General features: G+C 40.4%; 1 protein-coding gene across 2 annotated transcripts in view; it reads right to left on the reverse strand.

Moving 5' to 3' along the window:
- The window catches only part of ascc3 (activating signal cointegrator 1 complex subunit 3), an 854,735-nt gene that overhangs the window by 203,169 nt on the left and 634,219 nt on the right, over positions 1–17,347 (reverse strand). For both annotated transcript variants that reach the window (XM_051925342.1, XM_051925343.1), the window contains exons 19-20: positions 16,089–16,175; positions 6,259–6,435 (exon numbers count right to left, since the gene is read on the reverse strand). In XM_051925342.1, coding sequence (XP_051781302.1) covers positions 6,259–6,435; positions 16,089–16,175 — 264 coding nt within the window. The remainder of the gene's footprint in view (positions 1–6,258; positions 6,436–16,088; positions 16,176–17,347) is intronic.

Below are 17,347 nucleotides of genomic sequence, written 5' to 3' on the forward strand. Positions count from 1 at the left end.
GATATCGGCTTTCCGTAGCAACTTTTTAATGTCAAAGTAGGCTGCACGTTTTGCAGCTGTTAATGGTGAGAAGTCAGGGAAAATACGAATAAGATTATTTTCAAATATAATGTCTTGCTTGTGTCTGAGAAGTGCTATCACATCCAGCTTACATCATAGTCGCTCGAAGCAGACAATAAAAGACCTAGGTTTAAAGGTACTTGATCTGTATGTGCGATAAGCAGCTGCTATCTCACTGTCGAGTTTAAAATCATCTCCAATTATTTTAGACAGTAATTCTACTGCAAATTTCACTGGGCTTGAGCTTTCTTGTTTCTCAGGTATACCCTCAATTCTTATATTATTTCTTCTGTACCCATCTTCCAGGGACGCAAGTCTGTCTCCAAGTTTTTTCCATTCGGAATTCGCAGGTGTGGCTTTTTCATCGGTGTTAGACGCCAATTGTTCCGCTGTTTCAACTCGAGCCGTGAATGCCTGCTTAATGTCATCCAGCTGATCTGTAACGTCATTAATCTGGTCGGCAAGCATTTTCAGTTTGGATCTATTTTCTTCGATGTGTTCCTCTAATTTCTCCAACATGCCTTTAAAGTTCACATCAAAACATTTAAATAGACACATCTCCCAGTCTTTGTTATACTTTCTAATCACGATGTTATCCTTCTTAAGCTTATTTATGGCCGTAGCCATGGCAGCAGTCTGTGTAGCAATCATCTCTTTCAGTTCGGACAGTTCGCTTCGGATTTCGTGCTCCGTGAGTGGAAATGCAGCTCCTGTTACAGCAGGTGCTGCGGGCTTGTGATGAGTAGATGAGAGCACATCCTGCAGGGCCTTTTCTAGTCTCGAATGATCCTCAGAAATCAGCGATCCAGCGCGACCTGTATCACTAGCACCTTCGCTCCCATTTTCACTCTCGACTGGAGACGATACAATGGAGCGGGGTCCCAGGATATCTGCGCATTCGTCTGCCTGTTCCAGGTCAGTCTCCGAGAGGCCATACCTTGCACTCGGGCCGGATGTCTGTCCAGACTTTGAAGCAGCTTTAAGTTTCTTTTCCGGTTCTTTCTGACTTTTCTTCTTGTTACTCATGCTTGTATATTGTAGTGGAAGTTCTTTGGTCGGGTTAAATACAGGAAACCTCTAAATAATATGAAATACGTGGGAAAATAAAGCCGCTGCTGGCGGAGCTCTGCTTCAGACGTCCATCTCCTATAAACGGACGAGACCAAGTCTATTGTATTGTAATTTTTAAAATGAGTTCAAACCAGGTGGTACGGTGGCGCAGTGGTAGTGCTGCTGCCTCGCAGTAAGGAGAACTGGGTTCGCTTCCCAGGTACACCCTGCATGGAGTTTGCATGTTCTCCCCATGTCTGTGTGGGTTTCCTCTGGGTGCTCTGGTTTCCTCCCACAGTCCAAAGACATGCAGGTTAGGTGCATTTGTGATCCTAGTGTGTGCTTGGTGTCCTTGGTGTCCTGTGGTGGGCTGGCGCCCTGCCTGGCATTTGTTTACTGCCTTGAACCCTGTGTTGGCTGGGACTGGCTCCAACAGACCCCTGTGACCCTGTAGTAAGGATATAGCGGGTTGGATAATGGATGGATGGATGAATTTAAAACCAAAAGCTAAAAAATCAAGTTTGAAAATGGTATAACCCCTTCTCTTTGAAATCACAAAACACTCTGGTTGACATTCTTCTCTGCTCAATTGTATTGATATCTATTTCAAAAGACAATAACCTGATCAAACCTGATCTGTTTACTTTTCTGAGAGGCATGTGTCAAATTTAAAAGAAAAAAAAACAACTATATAGAAAAGACAGTATAAAACTATGGAAAAGTGCAGATAAAGAAATCAATGTACAACAACTTTCAAAGGCCTTAAATATTCCATGAAACTCAGTTCAGGCTTTTGGGTATATGTTAAAAAGCCTAAACCACTACCCAAACATCAGACAGATGAGGATCTCTCGTTTGCACAGTTGAAAACAACCATTTTTCTTCTTTCTTTGCATTTGCATTGTTGGCACTGTAACTCCAGCTGCGTACTCACTGGTTGTCAACTCTTGCACACACAAGTGTCCACACCTATGACTTTGTTTTGTTATGTGATATTGAGCTACAAATTGCAATGTCACACCACATGGCTAATGCTCATTGTTTTGTGTCATGATGTGGCATGAGTCACTCACTAAGATTATATAAATGAAGGCAACATGTAAAAATCACATGAACAGTCGTGCAGTTTGACACCAAATTAAGCAATACAGAATCAAGAAAGAACTGACTTTTATACAGATTTCCATTGATTTGGATATTAGATGATAGATAGATAGATAGATAGATAGATAGATAGATAGATAGATAGATAGATAGATAGATAGATAGATAGATAGATAGATAGATAGATAGATAGATAGATTATTAATCCCAAGGAGAAATTTACATACTCCAGCAGCAGCACACTGATAAAAAACAATATTAAAGAGTGATAAAAATGCAGGTATAACAGACAATAACTTTGTATAATGTTAAAGTTTAAGGTAGAATTGAAGAGTCGCATAGTGTGGGGGAGTCTTGGGAACTGCAGGTTTGACAATGTGGTCAGCAGCACAGGAGCACCGCAGGGGACTTTACTTTCTCCAGTCCTGTTCAGCCTTTATACATTGGACTTCCAATACAACTCGAAGTCCTGCCACGTGCAAAAGTTCATTGACGACACTGCTATTGTGGGCTGCATCAGGAGTGGGCAGGAGGAGGAGTATAGGAATCTAATCAAGGACTTTGTTAAATGGTGCAACCACCTACAACTGAACACCAGCAAAACCAAGGAGCTGGTGGTGGATTTTAGGAGGACCAGGCTCCTCATGGACCCTGTGATCATCAGAGTTGACTGTGTGCAGAGGGTGCAGACCTATAAATACCTGGGAGTGCAGCTGGATGATAAATTGGACTGGACTGCCAATACTGAGGCTCTGTGCAATAGACTATACTTCCTTAGAAGGCTGGCATCCTTCAACATCTGCAATAAGATGCTGCAGATGTTCTATCAGACGGTTGTGGTGAGCTGACGAACATGTATTTTATCTTGTAATAGGAACATGACATGGATTAGGGTTACAAATGTTGTTTCATAGATATTAAGTGCTTTGGAGCAGGCCTGTGCCATTATAGTAGCATCAACATATTTATAGGTAGAGTTAACACATCTCCCAGGCTCACATGTAGAACAGTCTCAGTAACGTTAAGCTGGGCCAAGTACTTGGTGCAAACCTCTCTGGCATGAATAACAACAAAATTTATTTTTATAGCACATTTTCATACAAATGATATAGCTCAAAGTGCTTTACAATATGTCAAAGAAGTTGTTGCATGCAAAGAAAAACAAATTGAATTTAGATAAGAAAAATAAAAAAATAACTAGCATACATCAGATAAACAAATAATGCTCACTTACATAAGAAAAATATATAATAAGGAGAGGCAAAGTCCTTAAATCTAGAATTTTTTTAAGTTTCTAAATGACGGCCTGATGATAATGTCAGATGGCCAGGGTGGACAGAAGAGAAAAAAAGAAAGAAAAAAAACAAAAACTTGAGTGTAGCTGAAGAAAAAAAAAAAAAAAATCTGCAAGGGATCCAGGCCAAAAGACTGCCCAACCCTAACTGGGCATTCTGCCTAATATAAATATTCTCAAGTAGTTCTTTATCATTTTTATTTAGCCTTTGTCTTTGAGGATTCAATGCAGTGTGTCTTAACAACAAAAAGCCTACTGTATTATATTTTGTAAGGTCAGAGAAAGCAGAATGAATGATCAAGAACTATTCCTCTATGCAGGAACTTTGACATCCTTTAATGTCTTTAGGTTTACACTTATGGACTATCTTACTCTAATTCAGTCCATAAGTCTCTGTTGGGTTTATGTCTAGAGACTGAGAGAGGCATTTTAATTTGTTTAACAAAACTTTCTAGGCAGAATAACCATGTTTTTACGTGACAATATCTTGATACTTAAAGCTCATAATGCTATTAATATTAATAGTGCCACAACATCAAAGATTCAAGCTAGGATATTAAGTTTGTTCCTTCGTACCTGCTTCTATTTATTTTTTTCCTGACAGCTCTTTAAATGCCCTACTGCTTTGCATGTACCAGCTGCAGACTTGGTGACTAAAAAAGCACCCAAACACTGCATGCCTCCACCTGTGAGCCTTAGATTATTTTGTTTTGCCTTGTTAATCTTCTTCATAGTACAAAGGGAAAGGGTGCACTTAAATCTTAGCTGAGTTACATTTACTATAGTTTTAATGGATTTTAATTTTCTGATTATTGCTCCAATAAGAGGTATAATAAACTATTAATATATTTTTTACCAGCAATAACCGCTGTGTGAAGATCAAAAACAATTCATTTTCTTTTTTTTTTAACTTCGTTTATTTCAATTCTTTGCCTTTCTCCTTGGTGAATGATTACATAAGCTTTCTTGTAGTTGTTACTTCCTTTTCACACCCAAGTGAAACAAAAAGTCCAAACAATACTTATTATGACTAAGCTGTATATTTAAATAAGAAGCAGATTTAAGGGATCAATGATATAATTTCCAAGCCTACCATTTTTAATAAAAAAAAAGTATTACTATACAAAACATTTGTTTTGAAATAATTACATTAGAATATGTATTCAGTTTTACCAATTAATGATGATTAAAATACAGTTTATTATCTCTGCTTTTTCATCTTTCATCAAAGGTGTCATATATGTATATTTTACAATTTGCCATTACATAAAATAAAAACAGTGCTCTTCATTTCCTCAAAACTTCAACTAATATGCAGTATATGGTCAGCAAAACTAAACTAAGTTATCATTAACCATGTTTAAGAAATTATTACAAAAGCAAGTCTTTGCTATTGTATTTGCTGGTGGTGTGTCTGCATGAATAATACATGAAGAGGACTTTAAGATTGTGTATGAAACAGTACAAGTATGTTTGCAAAAAAACCTAATTTTAAAATTTTTCCAAGCTAACTGTGCTTTATATGAAAGGTAAAACTCTGATTCGGTTAAGGTGCTCCACATTTATACAGATACTCTAAAAGAAACAATACTTTGAATTTATATGTTGTATAAACAGCTTGAATATGTTGACTGATTCATTCAAAATTTATAACAATGTTAGGTACTAAATAGGTAATTAGGTTCTTAAACCAAATGAGGCGGCTTTTTTAATTTGTAGTTGAATAAAAATGTAGTTCTGAGGAGGTTAATGTTACTGCAGTGGAAGTTAAATGGCGCCCTCTTCTGCTTTGTTTTGGGGGTGGGGTGTCATTCCTCTTGATACATATTTAAGATTCATATTAGATGCAGTGGCCAATTGTAAATTGAACCAAACTGGACCTGTATAATAACATTAAGGATATGAAATTTTTAAGTTTGAGACTATTTTTTAAGTAAGTGAAACATTATTTTTAACTCAACAAAGCCTTAAATATTACAGAAGGTTGAGGAGAATTGCAAGAATTTTAAATATGCAAAGTTTTATGTATTTTAGTAACAACTCAGATGTCAGGAAATGGTTTCAATATTTAAAAATCAAACAACTAAAGCAATATAGATCATCATGAATTTTAATTTACTTTATGAAAATAAGCTGTGGCAACCCCTAACCAGAGCAGCCAAAAGAAGAAGAAGATGAAGAAGCACAATAAAGTATGACAATTTAGAAGTGCAGCCTTATATTTCTTCTATATTATTAGAGAAATAAATCACATTTCTTTCTAGTATTATATATTTATGTGTTCTCCTGAAGGGAAAGGCAGATTTCCCAGTACAGGCATATGCTTAGCTTAGGCTTCTTACAGAAGATCCTTAAATTTCAAATGATGCACCCATTAGATGTTTGGGGCTATATTTTTACCTGCACTGACTAATATTCTGCTTTTTGTTAAATTCTAAAACTGACATTGCTCAAACACTGACCCTTTACCTCTTTTACTGCACTACTTCTCAGATGCAATTTCATTCTTAATTTAAAAATATATAGCTACTGTAATGTATAAACCACATACCATACTATTTCTCTTTATACAGTTATAAAATGTCTTCATGGATAAATGTTTGAGCATCTATAAAAAAAAAAGCTGACACATAGTATAATACTAAAAGCACACATTTAGATTTACTGACAAAAATACATTAATTTAATCTTATAAATCTTTATTTAATCTTAAAATACATAAAATGATATTTTTTAAAGAAGTCTCTCACCTGAGCAACATACATGAGGTCTGAAATAAGAGAGAAGCTGTCAACCTCCCCACGCCCGATATATGTCTGGAGAAGAATGTTTATTTTTCCATAGCCATTTTCCACCCCACCAGCAGCAGGGTGCTCACAATAATTGTTAAGCAAATGCTCCAGTTCTTCCATTTCTTCTTCCCTCACCTGATAAAATAAAGCATAATAGTTAGTGGCTTATAAGGAGTATCTACAGTACAATATGTGTAGTGAAAATTCTGAAATAAATACAGAGAAAATGAGTAATAAAAAAATCTCCTGCACTCCAAGGAAGTCCATGTTAAATAAATCAGCATCAGTAAATTGAACCACTGTGAAGATGGAAGTTTATATGTGTGCCCTGTAGCCTGTGATGGAACTAGAATCTTATACAAGGTTATTTCTTACCAATACTGCTGCAACACTATCCTGCTTTTCACTTTGCTATCATTAAAAATGCATACTCAGAAAATGTACTGATGGGTGAATATCTTGCTGGCAGAATGGATGATTATTATTCATTCATTCATTCAAGTGGATTTGTTTTTGACATTCAACGCAAATCCAAAAAAAAATAAAATAAAAATAAGCCAACACTATTAGATTATTGAAAAGCATCTATAAACCTGAATTGTGAATACTTCACTTTTACAAATATATTCTGCTTTTTATATAACCAAAATTAACTTTTGATAGAAGGATCAAAATAAAGTATAAGGAGTCACACTACAAGAAAAAGAGGGTGCTTCCAGGATTTCATATATAATTTTACTTAGTGAAAAGGCTATTAATGTGAAGATGGAAACCACAAACCCACTTGACATATATGTTTATTCTTGGACAAACTATGCATTACACCAATGCAAAAATGTTTTTGCTATAAAAAAGAAACAATGAGTTAAGCCATTTACAACAACTTGATTTCTCTCTGAAGCACTGCTGTTGCCTCTTGTCAGATTCTGTTCATTACTGCCATTTTGTCAGCAGTCTTTTTTTTTTTTTTTGAATGAAGCAGTACATAGTGGAGAGTCTAGGAGGAAAATGATACTAAGTTCTGATGTATCTTTCTTTATCATATAATGATAAAGTCAAATTTAAATTTTTAAAAGTTTGAGAAAAAAATGCTGAAATCCAATATTAAACCATTAAACCAACGCACCATAGACTGAGCCACACTATTTAAATAGTGAAATTCTGCAGCAGTAGTCAAGATTCTTAATAGTGGCCAGCCTACCAAAATGTTTTTCAAGTAAGATATAAAATATATCAAGAAGTGTCACAAAGAGCAAGGCAAAAAATACATGGGGAAGATTGCCTTGCTTTTGCTAAAATTTATGATTCCACCAGAAAAAGAATCTGCAAAAACGGAATTCATGGCAGAATAGCAACATAGAACTCTACACTCACTAATAAGGGCTCAGAGCATTGGAATAGTGGTACATAAATAAAATGCTATTATTGTTAAGTGTGTTGGCCTGCTAGTCCAGGCATTCAGGAACAATGTCCTAAGAACAAACAAAACAAAGGTTGAATGACATACGAATGCACTGTTTACGTCTACAGAAAAACTGACAATGTCTTCTACAGTTAGACTTGTGTTTTCTATTACATAAAATGACATTAATATACTGATGTTTATCTTGATGGCAGAGTGTTGTCACGCACGCGCGCGCGCATGGGGAGTCGCAGAACGACCCGGGTAAGAGCGCGAAAACCGAAAGCCATATGGGACGGGCAGGCAGCTAACCTTATTTTCTTTATCTTTCCCAGAAAGAAGGAAACGACGACACCCTGAATCACCTCCCGCTAATCCAGTTCCACAACTTACTTCCCTCTGATGACGTCAGTATCCCAGACTGCACCACTCCTCGTTACCCAGCATTCCTCTGTTCAATTCCGGTCCCCTCTATAAATGTTCCCCCATCAACCCACATGGTTGTTAGCAGTTAACGCAGTGAATGTACTTGGACTGTATAACCTGAAATTGCATCTTCTTTACAGTATACGGGGCCGGAAAACCCCAAACCTTTATGCTCTTGTGTGTCTTTATTTTACAGTGGCGTAGTCGGCAGGATACTAAATCGTCCGAAATATGACCGAAGAACAGGATCTGAACGCCGTATTAACGACTCTGGCAACCCAACTACAGAAGCTGCAGGTAGAACATGCCGCAACGCAGCGACAACTGGCAGAAACCACCGCTAGGCTTGACTCACCTGATGCAGTAAGACCAGAGCCTGCACGGCCCCCGCCTCCGCCTATTGTCCCGCTTTCGGAGGCGGATGATATAGAATCATACCTGGGAATCTTTGAGAGGACTGCCTCTCGGAACCAGTGGCCGCAATCGGACTGGGCGTCCATCTTAGCGCCGTACTTGAAGGGCGCTGCGCAGCGGGCTTATTACGATCTCCCTGAGGAGGAGGCCACGAGTTATGACAATCTTAAAACTGAAATCCTAAGCCGCTACGGCGTCACGCCGGATCAGCAGGCGAGTGAATGGAGGCTGTGGCGCTTTGATCCTGAAGGCCCGGCCAGAGCGCAAGCCTTTGAGTTCTGGGGCAAGATGGGCCGCTGGCTACGGCCAGAAGGGCCCCACGCTCGAAAGGTCGTGGAACAGGTGGCGTGCGAAGGCCTCATAAATGCCATGCCAGACTATCTCGCCCAGCAGGTCCGGCGACATCCTTACAAGGATATGAAAGGCCTCCTAGAGGTCTTAGAGCGTCAGCTCGCGGTTCACCGATCCGGGGGGACGGAACGGCCGGCTCGTGGAGCCCGACAGGGACGCGTTAGCCACCCTGAGCCCAGCCGCCGCGCGGCGGAAGCACCAGTAAAGCCCCGGGAGAAGCTGGCCCCGCCACGCTGTTTCAAGTGCGGGGAGCTCGGCCACATCTTACCAGCCTGTCCCTTATATGTCGAGTCAATGGATTGCAGCGTGGCCCTGACAGAAAGGTATAGTGCTTTGTCTCATCCCTTGGCTGTTCCGAATGTGGGAGTGGTTTTGGAAAAATGGATACTCGGTGAGGGCATTGTTTGATTCCGGGAGCAATATCTCTATTGTTGCTTGCCGTTATGTCTTGCCGCAACAGTGGATAAGTCAACGCTTAAAAGTTACCTGTGTGCACGGGGAGACCAGGGCGTATAGAGCCGCGAAATGTTTTATTGCTTGGAAGGGTGCGGTGATTCAACTGGCGGTCGCTGTTCTCCCGGAACCCCCCTTCCCAGTAATATTGGGGCACGACTGGTCAAAGATTAATTGCGGCAAGACGGAATCCACTCCTAGTAATAACTTGGGTCTGGCTGTGAGTGAAACAAAGAAACTCACTGCGACTCCCACGCCGTGCCATGCGGCAAACACTGATGACGTAGGTCGGCCGGGGGAAGGTGCTCAGGTGACGGACCCTGGCCCGGAACCTCCGGGTGAGGGCCCGAGCCGGAGCACCGACCCCTATTCAGTGACGGACGACCCACTAAGCCGGGTGGAGCTGCAATATAGGGCTACACCGGCTTCTTTCAAACGTGAGCAGTGGAATGATGATTCCCTAAAGTTTGCCAGAAATGCTGTTGTTACTGTGAATGGCCATTTGTCAAGTGATCCCACACCACCGGAGCCCAACTTTATTCTTGAGAACGATCTGTTGTATCGAGTCGCGACTCACGAAGGCGAGATGCGGAAACTGTTGCTAGTTCCGCGGACCTACCGGTGGGAGGTCTGTGAACTAGCGCATGCCCATCTCTTAGGCGCCCATCTAGGGGCCGAGAAAACGTTGGAGAGATTAAAGCTCAGATTTTATTGGCCCGGTATTAACGAGGAGGTCCGGCGTTTCTGTCAATCCTGCTCAGACTGTCAGATTCGCCAGATCCCTAGGAGGGCTCGAGCTCCTCTCGTGCCAATTCCCCTTGTCAATATTCCCTTCGAAAGGATAGGGGTAGACATAGTGGGTCCCCTGGAGCCTTCAAGCCGCGGCCATAAATATATATTGGTTACGGTAGACTACGCGACTCGCTACCCAGAGGCGGTTCCATTGCGCTCCGCTACAACTAAAACAATCGCACAGGAACTAGTACTTTTCTTTTCCAGAGTGGGAATACCCAAAGAAGTCCTCACGGACCAGGGTACTCCCTTTACTTCGGATACGTTTAGGGAGGTGGCCAAGTTACTGCGAATAAAGCATCTTAAAACGTCTGTTTATCATCCCCAGACCGACGGATTAGTCGAGCGGTTTAATCAGACCCTTAAACAGATGCTACGCAAGGTAGTCAGCGCGGACGGTAGGAACTGGGATCAGCTTTTGCCCCTCGTCCTTTTTGCATATCGGGAGGTACCCCAAGCTTCCACGGGCTTTTCTCCATTTGAGTTATTATATGGACGCCAACCCCGGGGACTATTGGACATAGTGAAGGAAGGATGGGAGGAGGAAACCCTTCCTTCTACAAACGTAGTGGAATATATTGCGCAACTGCGTGATAGGTTAGCCCACATCAGGCCTATTCTTAAAGATCACCTGACTCGTGCTCAAGCAGCGCAGGCGCGTTGCTACAATAAAAACTCCACCCTCAGGGAATTCCAGCCTGGGGATCGGGTGATGGTGCTCGTACCATCCTCCCACTCTAAATTGTTGGCTCATTGGCTAGGGCCTTACGAGGTTATAGAGAGAAAGGGGCTGGTCGATTATTTGGTCCGACAACCAAACCGCCGACCACGCGAAAGGGTTTATCATGTGAACTTGTTGAAGCCGTGGAGAGTTCGGGAAGAGGCCCCGATCTCCGGTACAACCCTCTCCCTGTTTTCAAAAAAAATGCCACTTAACCTCGGTCCGGATTTGTCCTCGTCCCAACGCCAGGAGTTGGAACAAGCAATACTGGCAGTCCCCGAGGTGGTAAGCGAGACGCCCGGCCGCACCGCCTTGATTGAGCACGACATCAGTACGGATCCCAGGGTGGTAGTCAGGGAAAGGCCCTATCGCCTCCCGGAGGCAAAGTGTGCGGAGGTCGAACTCGAGATCCAGCGGATGTTGGACTTGGATGTTATTGAGGAAAGTCACAGCCCGTGGTCCAGTCCTATCGTCCTCGTCTCTAAGCCCGATGGCTCCTGGAGGTTCTGTAACGACTTTAGACGTCTGAATCAGGTCTCCAAGTTTGATGCCTACCCTATGCCCCGGATAGACGACCTTATTGAGTGACTGGGTACGGCTCAATACTTGACTACTCTTGATATGACCAAAGGGTACTGGCAAATTCCCTTAACGGCATCCGCAAAGGAGAAAATCGCCTTCAGTACCCCTAGTGGACATTGGCACTATAATGTTCTCCCATTTGGGCTGCACGGGGCACCTGCGACTTTCCAACGTCTGGTCGATAGAGTGCTACGGCCCCACCAGTCCTATTGTGCCGCCTATCTGGATGACGTCGTCATCTATTCCGGCACCTGGGAAGAACATATTGTGCAGGTGTATGCTGTCCTGGCCACATTAGCGAAAGCAGGTCTCCGCATAAACCCTCGGAAGTGTTTTTTTGGTTTAAAGGAGGCCAAATATTTAGGCTACCTAGTGGGGCAGGGACAGGTGAAACCGCAATGTTCCAAAATCAAAGACATCCTTGAATGGCCCCGTCCGAGTACCAAGAGACAGGTGCAGGCTTTCTTGGGGTTGGCGGGGTACTACCGCCGGTTTGTGCCCCGTTTCTCTGAGAGGGCAGCACCCTTGACTAACCTGACAAGAAAGGGGGCTCCTTTGTATGTGGTATGGGATCCTACAGCTGACAGAGCATTTCGTGACTTAAAAGCGGCCCTTACCTCGGCACCTGTCTTAAACACACCTGATTTTTCGCTTCCTTTTCTTCTCCAGACCGATGCTTCGGACACAGGCCTGGGGGCAGTGCTGAGCCAGAGCATCGATGGTGTCGAGCACCCCGTTTTTTACCTGAGCCGGAAACTGTTGGACCGGGAGACCAGGTATGCGGCAGTGGAGAGGGAAGCCCTCGCCATCAAGTGGGCGGTTACACATCTGAGGTACTACCTGCTGGGTCGGGAGTTCACCCTTATGACGGACCACGCGGCCCTACAGTGGATGGCATTGCACAGGGAGTCGAATCCCCGAGTCACCAGGTGGTTTTTGGACCTTCAGCCTTACAAGTTTACCGTCACTTATAGGCGGGGTAACCTTCAGGCCAATGCCGATGCCCTCTCCCGGGTTCACGACCTCTCGGTCCGGTCCGCCCACCCCGATGGGGCTGGGCTGAGGGGGGGCCCTGTCAAGCACGCGCGCATGGGGAGTCGCAGAACGACCCGGGTAAGAGCGCGAAAACCGAAAGCCATATGGGACGGGCAGGCAGCTAACCTTATTTTCTTTATCTTTCCCAGAAAGAAGGAAACGACGACACCCTGAATCACCTCCCGCTAATCCAGTTCCACAACTTACTTCCCTCTGATGACGTCAGTATCCCAGACTGCACCACTCCTCGTTACCCAGCATTCCTCTGTTCAATTCCGGTCCCCTCTATAAATGTTCCCCCATCAACCCACATGGTTGTTAGCAGTTAACCCAGTGAATGTACTTGGACTGTATAACCTGAAATTGCATCTTCTTTACAGTATACGGGGCCGGAAAACCCCAAACCTTTATGCTCTTGTGTGTCTTTATTTTACAGTGTGGTGATCTGCAGTGTTTTAGTTGAACTTGTAAGTAAGAAATTCACTGTGCTTTGTATACCTGATAATACTACTACTACTATTATAGTAAGAGCAAATAAATATCTGTGATTAAACCTGGATATGGTAGCATCATAATGTGGGAATGTTTTCCTGCAATAAGACTTTCTATTCACTGAAATAACTGTAAAATCTCACTTTGATTAACAGTATTCTTCAGGAGTAAGTAACCTGTACACCTAAGTTATAGATAAAGGAAAGCTAATTTTTGACACAATGATCCAAATCACACAATCAATCCTACTACAGAAGATAAGATAAAAAATAAGAATTTTACAAACAGACTCTTAAAATCTACAAATAAACTCAATTTGGATGTTAAGCAAGACATGAAATGCTCTGTTCATGCCTGAAAGTTGTGAATTGTATTGCATAAAAGATTGTGATGTGAAAAGTAGATTAATTAAATGCATTAAATAAGGCCTGCTTGCAGTTATCACTATTAAGGTGACATAATCAGCTATGAGTTTACACATAGTGTAATAGGTATGGTATAGATTTTAACAGACAGACAGAAAGATTATTCATTCACGATCTTTTATCTAACATTACATTTTTGATTCAAATCTGAATTTCACTGTGAAAAGGGAAATCTGACAAAGGGAAATCATTTTTTCCAAACACTTTGTTAGTCATGGGTATGTCCTTCATTGCAACTGACTTGCCTTTATTCTCTGTGAAAAATGTAAAATTGGGTTTAATAATATTTTATAACAATGAACAACAGGGAAAAGAGATTCAAACAATTAAATATGATGGAATTCATCAAAACTGGAAAGATCATTGAACAATTCATTTAATTATATACATATTATTTATATACATACTATTTATATACAGTATTGTACAAAAGTTTTAGGCGGGTGTGAAAAAATGCTGTAAACAAAGAATGCTTTCAGAAATATAAATAATGATTGTTTATTGTTATCAATTTACAAAATGCAAAGTGAGCGAACAAAAGAAAAATCTAAATCAAATCAATATTTGGTGTTACTACCTTTTGCCTTCAAACCAGCATCAATTTTATAGGTACACTTGCACAAAGTCAGGGATATTGTAGGATTATAATCAGGTGTATGATCAACCAATTATACCAAACAGGTGCTAATGATCATCAATGTCACACGTAGGTTGAAACACAGTCATTAACTGAAACAGAAACAGCTGTTTAGGAGGCTTAAAATTGGGTGAGGAACAGCCAAACTCTGTTACCAAGGTGAAGTTGTGGAAGACAGTTTCATGTCATTGCAAGATTGAGCACAGCAACAAGACACAAGGTAGTTATACTGCATCAGCAAGGTCTCTCCCAGACAAAGATTTCAAAGCAGACTGGGGTTTCAAGATGTGCTGTTCAAGCTCTTTTGAAGAAGCACAAAGAAATGGGCAACGTTGAGGATCATAGAGGCAGTGGTTGGCTAAGGAAACTTAGTGCAGCAGATGAAAGACACATCAAGCTTATTACCCTTCCAAATCGGAAGATGTCCAGCAGTGCCATCAGCTCAGAACTGGCAGAAACCAGTGGGACCCAGGTACACCCATCTACTGTCCAGAGAAGTCTGGCCAGAAGTGGTCTTCATGGAAGAGTTGCAGCCAAAAAGCCATACCTCCGACGTGGAAACAAGGCCAAGCGACTCAAGTATGCACGAAAACATAGGAACTGAGGGGCAGAAAAATGGCAGCAGGTGCTCTGGACTGAGGAGTCAAAATTTGGCTGTAGCAGAAGGCAATTTGTTCGTCGAAGGGCTGAAGAGCGGTACAATAATGAGTGTCTGCAGGCAACGGTGAAGCATGGTGGAGGTTCCTTGAATGTTTGGGGCTGCATTTCTTCAAATGGAGTTGGAGATTTGGTCAGGATTAATGGTGTTCTCAATGCTGAGAAATATAGGCAGATACTTATCCATCATGCAATACCATCAGGGAGGCGTATGATTGGCCCCAAATTTATTCTGCAGCAGGACAACGACCCCAAACATACAGCCAAAGTCATTAAGAACTATCTTCAACGTAAAGAAGAACAAGAAGTCCTGGAAGTGATGGTATGGCCCCCACAGAGCCCTGATCTCAACATCATCGAGTGTGTCTGGGATTACATGACGAGACAGAAGGATGTGAGGAAGCCTACATCCACAGAAGATCTGTGGTTAGTTCTTCAAGATGTTTGGAACAACCTACTAGCCGAGTTCCTTCAAAAACTGTGTGCAAGTGTACCTAGAAGAATTGTTGCTGTTTTGAAGGCAAAGGGTGATCACACCAAATATTGATTTGATTTAGATTTCTCTTTTGTTCATTCACTGCTTTTTGTTGATTGATGAAAATAAATGATTAACACTTCCATTTTGGAAAGCATTCTTTGTTTACAGCATTTTTTCACACCTGCCTAAAACTTTTGCACAGTACTATATATATATATATATATATATATATATATATATATATAAAACGTAGTCAACACATATATACATACATATTTATATACGTATACACATACTGTACATATACACAGCTATATATTCAATTTATTATAAAGTTCTTAATTTTTGCTATAACATATTGTGTGCCATTCTGTGTTTAATTATTTAATAATTATTATGTGTATATAAGCAAAACATTACTTCTATAACAATTGCTCAAACTGTATTTCTCTCCCGAAAGAAATAAAGCAACTTAGAATCCTCTAGCAGATTGAAACTAATAAGTTAATACTACATTTACAAATAATTTTGGTATAATGCTCATTTAAGGAATTACATGAAATTTAGAATTAATTTGTGTAAAAGGTATGCATTGAGGCTATATAGATTACTTATAAACAAACAGATGCATACGCTTTGCTACCAGCTAGTCATATTGGTCATAATGTTAACCACCCTGCAGCAGGAAAAGCCACTCTATACAGGAAATGAAGAGTTAAAATAACAGCGTCTCAGCTCAGTAAATATGACTTTACACACTATTACTCAGGTGAACACACTGAATCTTAGATTGCTTTAATTTGTTACTTATTCACACTTATGAACAACACATGTTCTTCTAAAAATCTCAACTATTTTAAAAAAAGATTTTAGATATTTTTTTCCTAACTGCTCACTATTTCCTTTTCAATCAGTGACCTTACCTTGACCTGCTCAAACTCCTCTGCTTTGGACACAATGCAAAGGATGTCAGCTTCAGTATTGTGTACAGCAAAAAGTTCATTAAATGTCTTTAAGACAAAAAGAAAAGTTAATACAAATCTTTGACATGACCTAACAGTTAAACATTCATTTTATAGAAAAATCTGTACAGGATTTCAGTTTCTCTGGAAAAAAAACTGTATTTTTAGTATTAGAATGCATCTAAATGAACCAGTGTATTTAAACCTGGACCTGGTATTCTGTTCACTGGCAATGATTAACATCATAGTCATTCCAAAATTAGGACAGTCAATACCGGGGTTATTACTGCTGTTGCTCCAGTGAAAAGTCAAGGGGTTTATATGTGATGGGAATGCTATTCATCACATGTTGTTCTTCACAGACTATATTTAAACACTAAACAATTCTAGTTATTTGAAAATACAACAAAACTGTCAAAACATGTGACTGAGTACATTATACCAAATAATTCCACACATGTAACGGAATAATTTTTTATAAAAGAAAACTATTACATTCTTTAAGGCAACTTTTTAAATCTTACACAATACATACAGCTCATTATAGTGTTAGACAATTTACAAAGCCTAACAACAGTGGTTCCACAATAAATATGAAATTCAAGAGTCTACAAGTAAAAACACTTTTAGCAATCTTTAAGACCACATTACATAATAAAAATCAGGTAATTTAAATTTTAATCCATTATTTTTAATACTGCATAGACTGCATAGGCATTGTAAAGCTACAGACCTGAAATAAGCAGCTACTCAGTAGCAAGTTACAATACCAGCCAAAAGCCTTAGAACACCTCAGTTTTTCCATTTGAAATTTAATGAATGAATTAAAATGGTGACAAGGTAAGTAGTAAACTGCCAGAGGTTTAAATTTAAAGTTTAGTTTAGCAAAAACAAAAAAAAGACATTTCAGGATATTACAAATGAGCCTTCTTCGGGGAGCAACTAATACGTTACAACCTACACATATTCTGCAGCAATTAAAGTAAATCATGCCTTGCAAGTTGAAGTAAACAATTTTCACAGGATATCCCAAATTCAGTTGATTACTTAAAAACCCTGTGTCTGTCTTGAACCACAGTTGGAACAGACTGTGTTACAACACCCTCTGAAGAACTACTTGGACAATATTACACTGTAGAAAGTTGTAAATGACAGTGATAATGGTAAGTAAATAGCAATTAACAAATTAAATAAGACAGCATTATTACTCTTTGAAGTAT

This window comes from Erpetoichthys calabaricus, chromosome 3 (genome assembly GCF_900747795.2).
Source record: "Erpetoichthys calabaricus chromosome 3, fErpCal1.3, whole genome shotgun sequence".
NCBI classification, from domain to species: domain Eukaryota; kingdom Metazoa; phylum Chordata; class Cladistia; order Polypteriformes; family Polypteridae; genus Erpetoichthys; species Erpetoichthys calabaricus.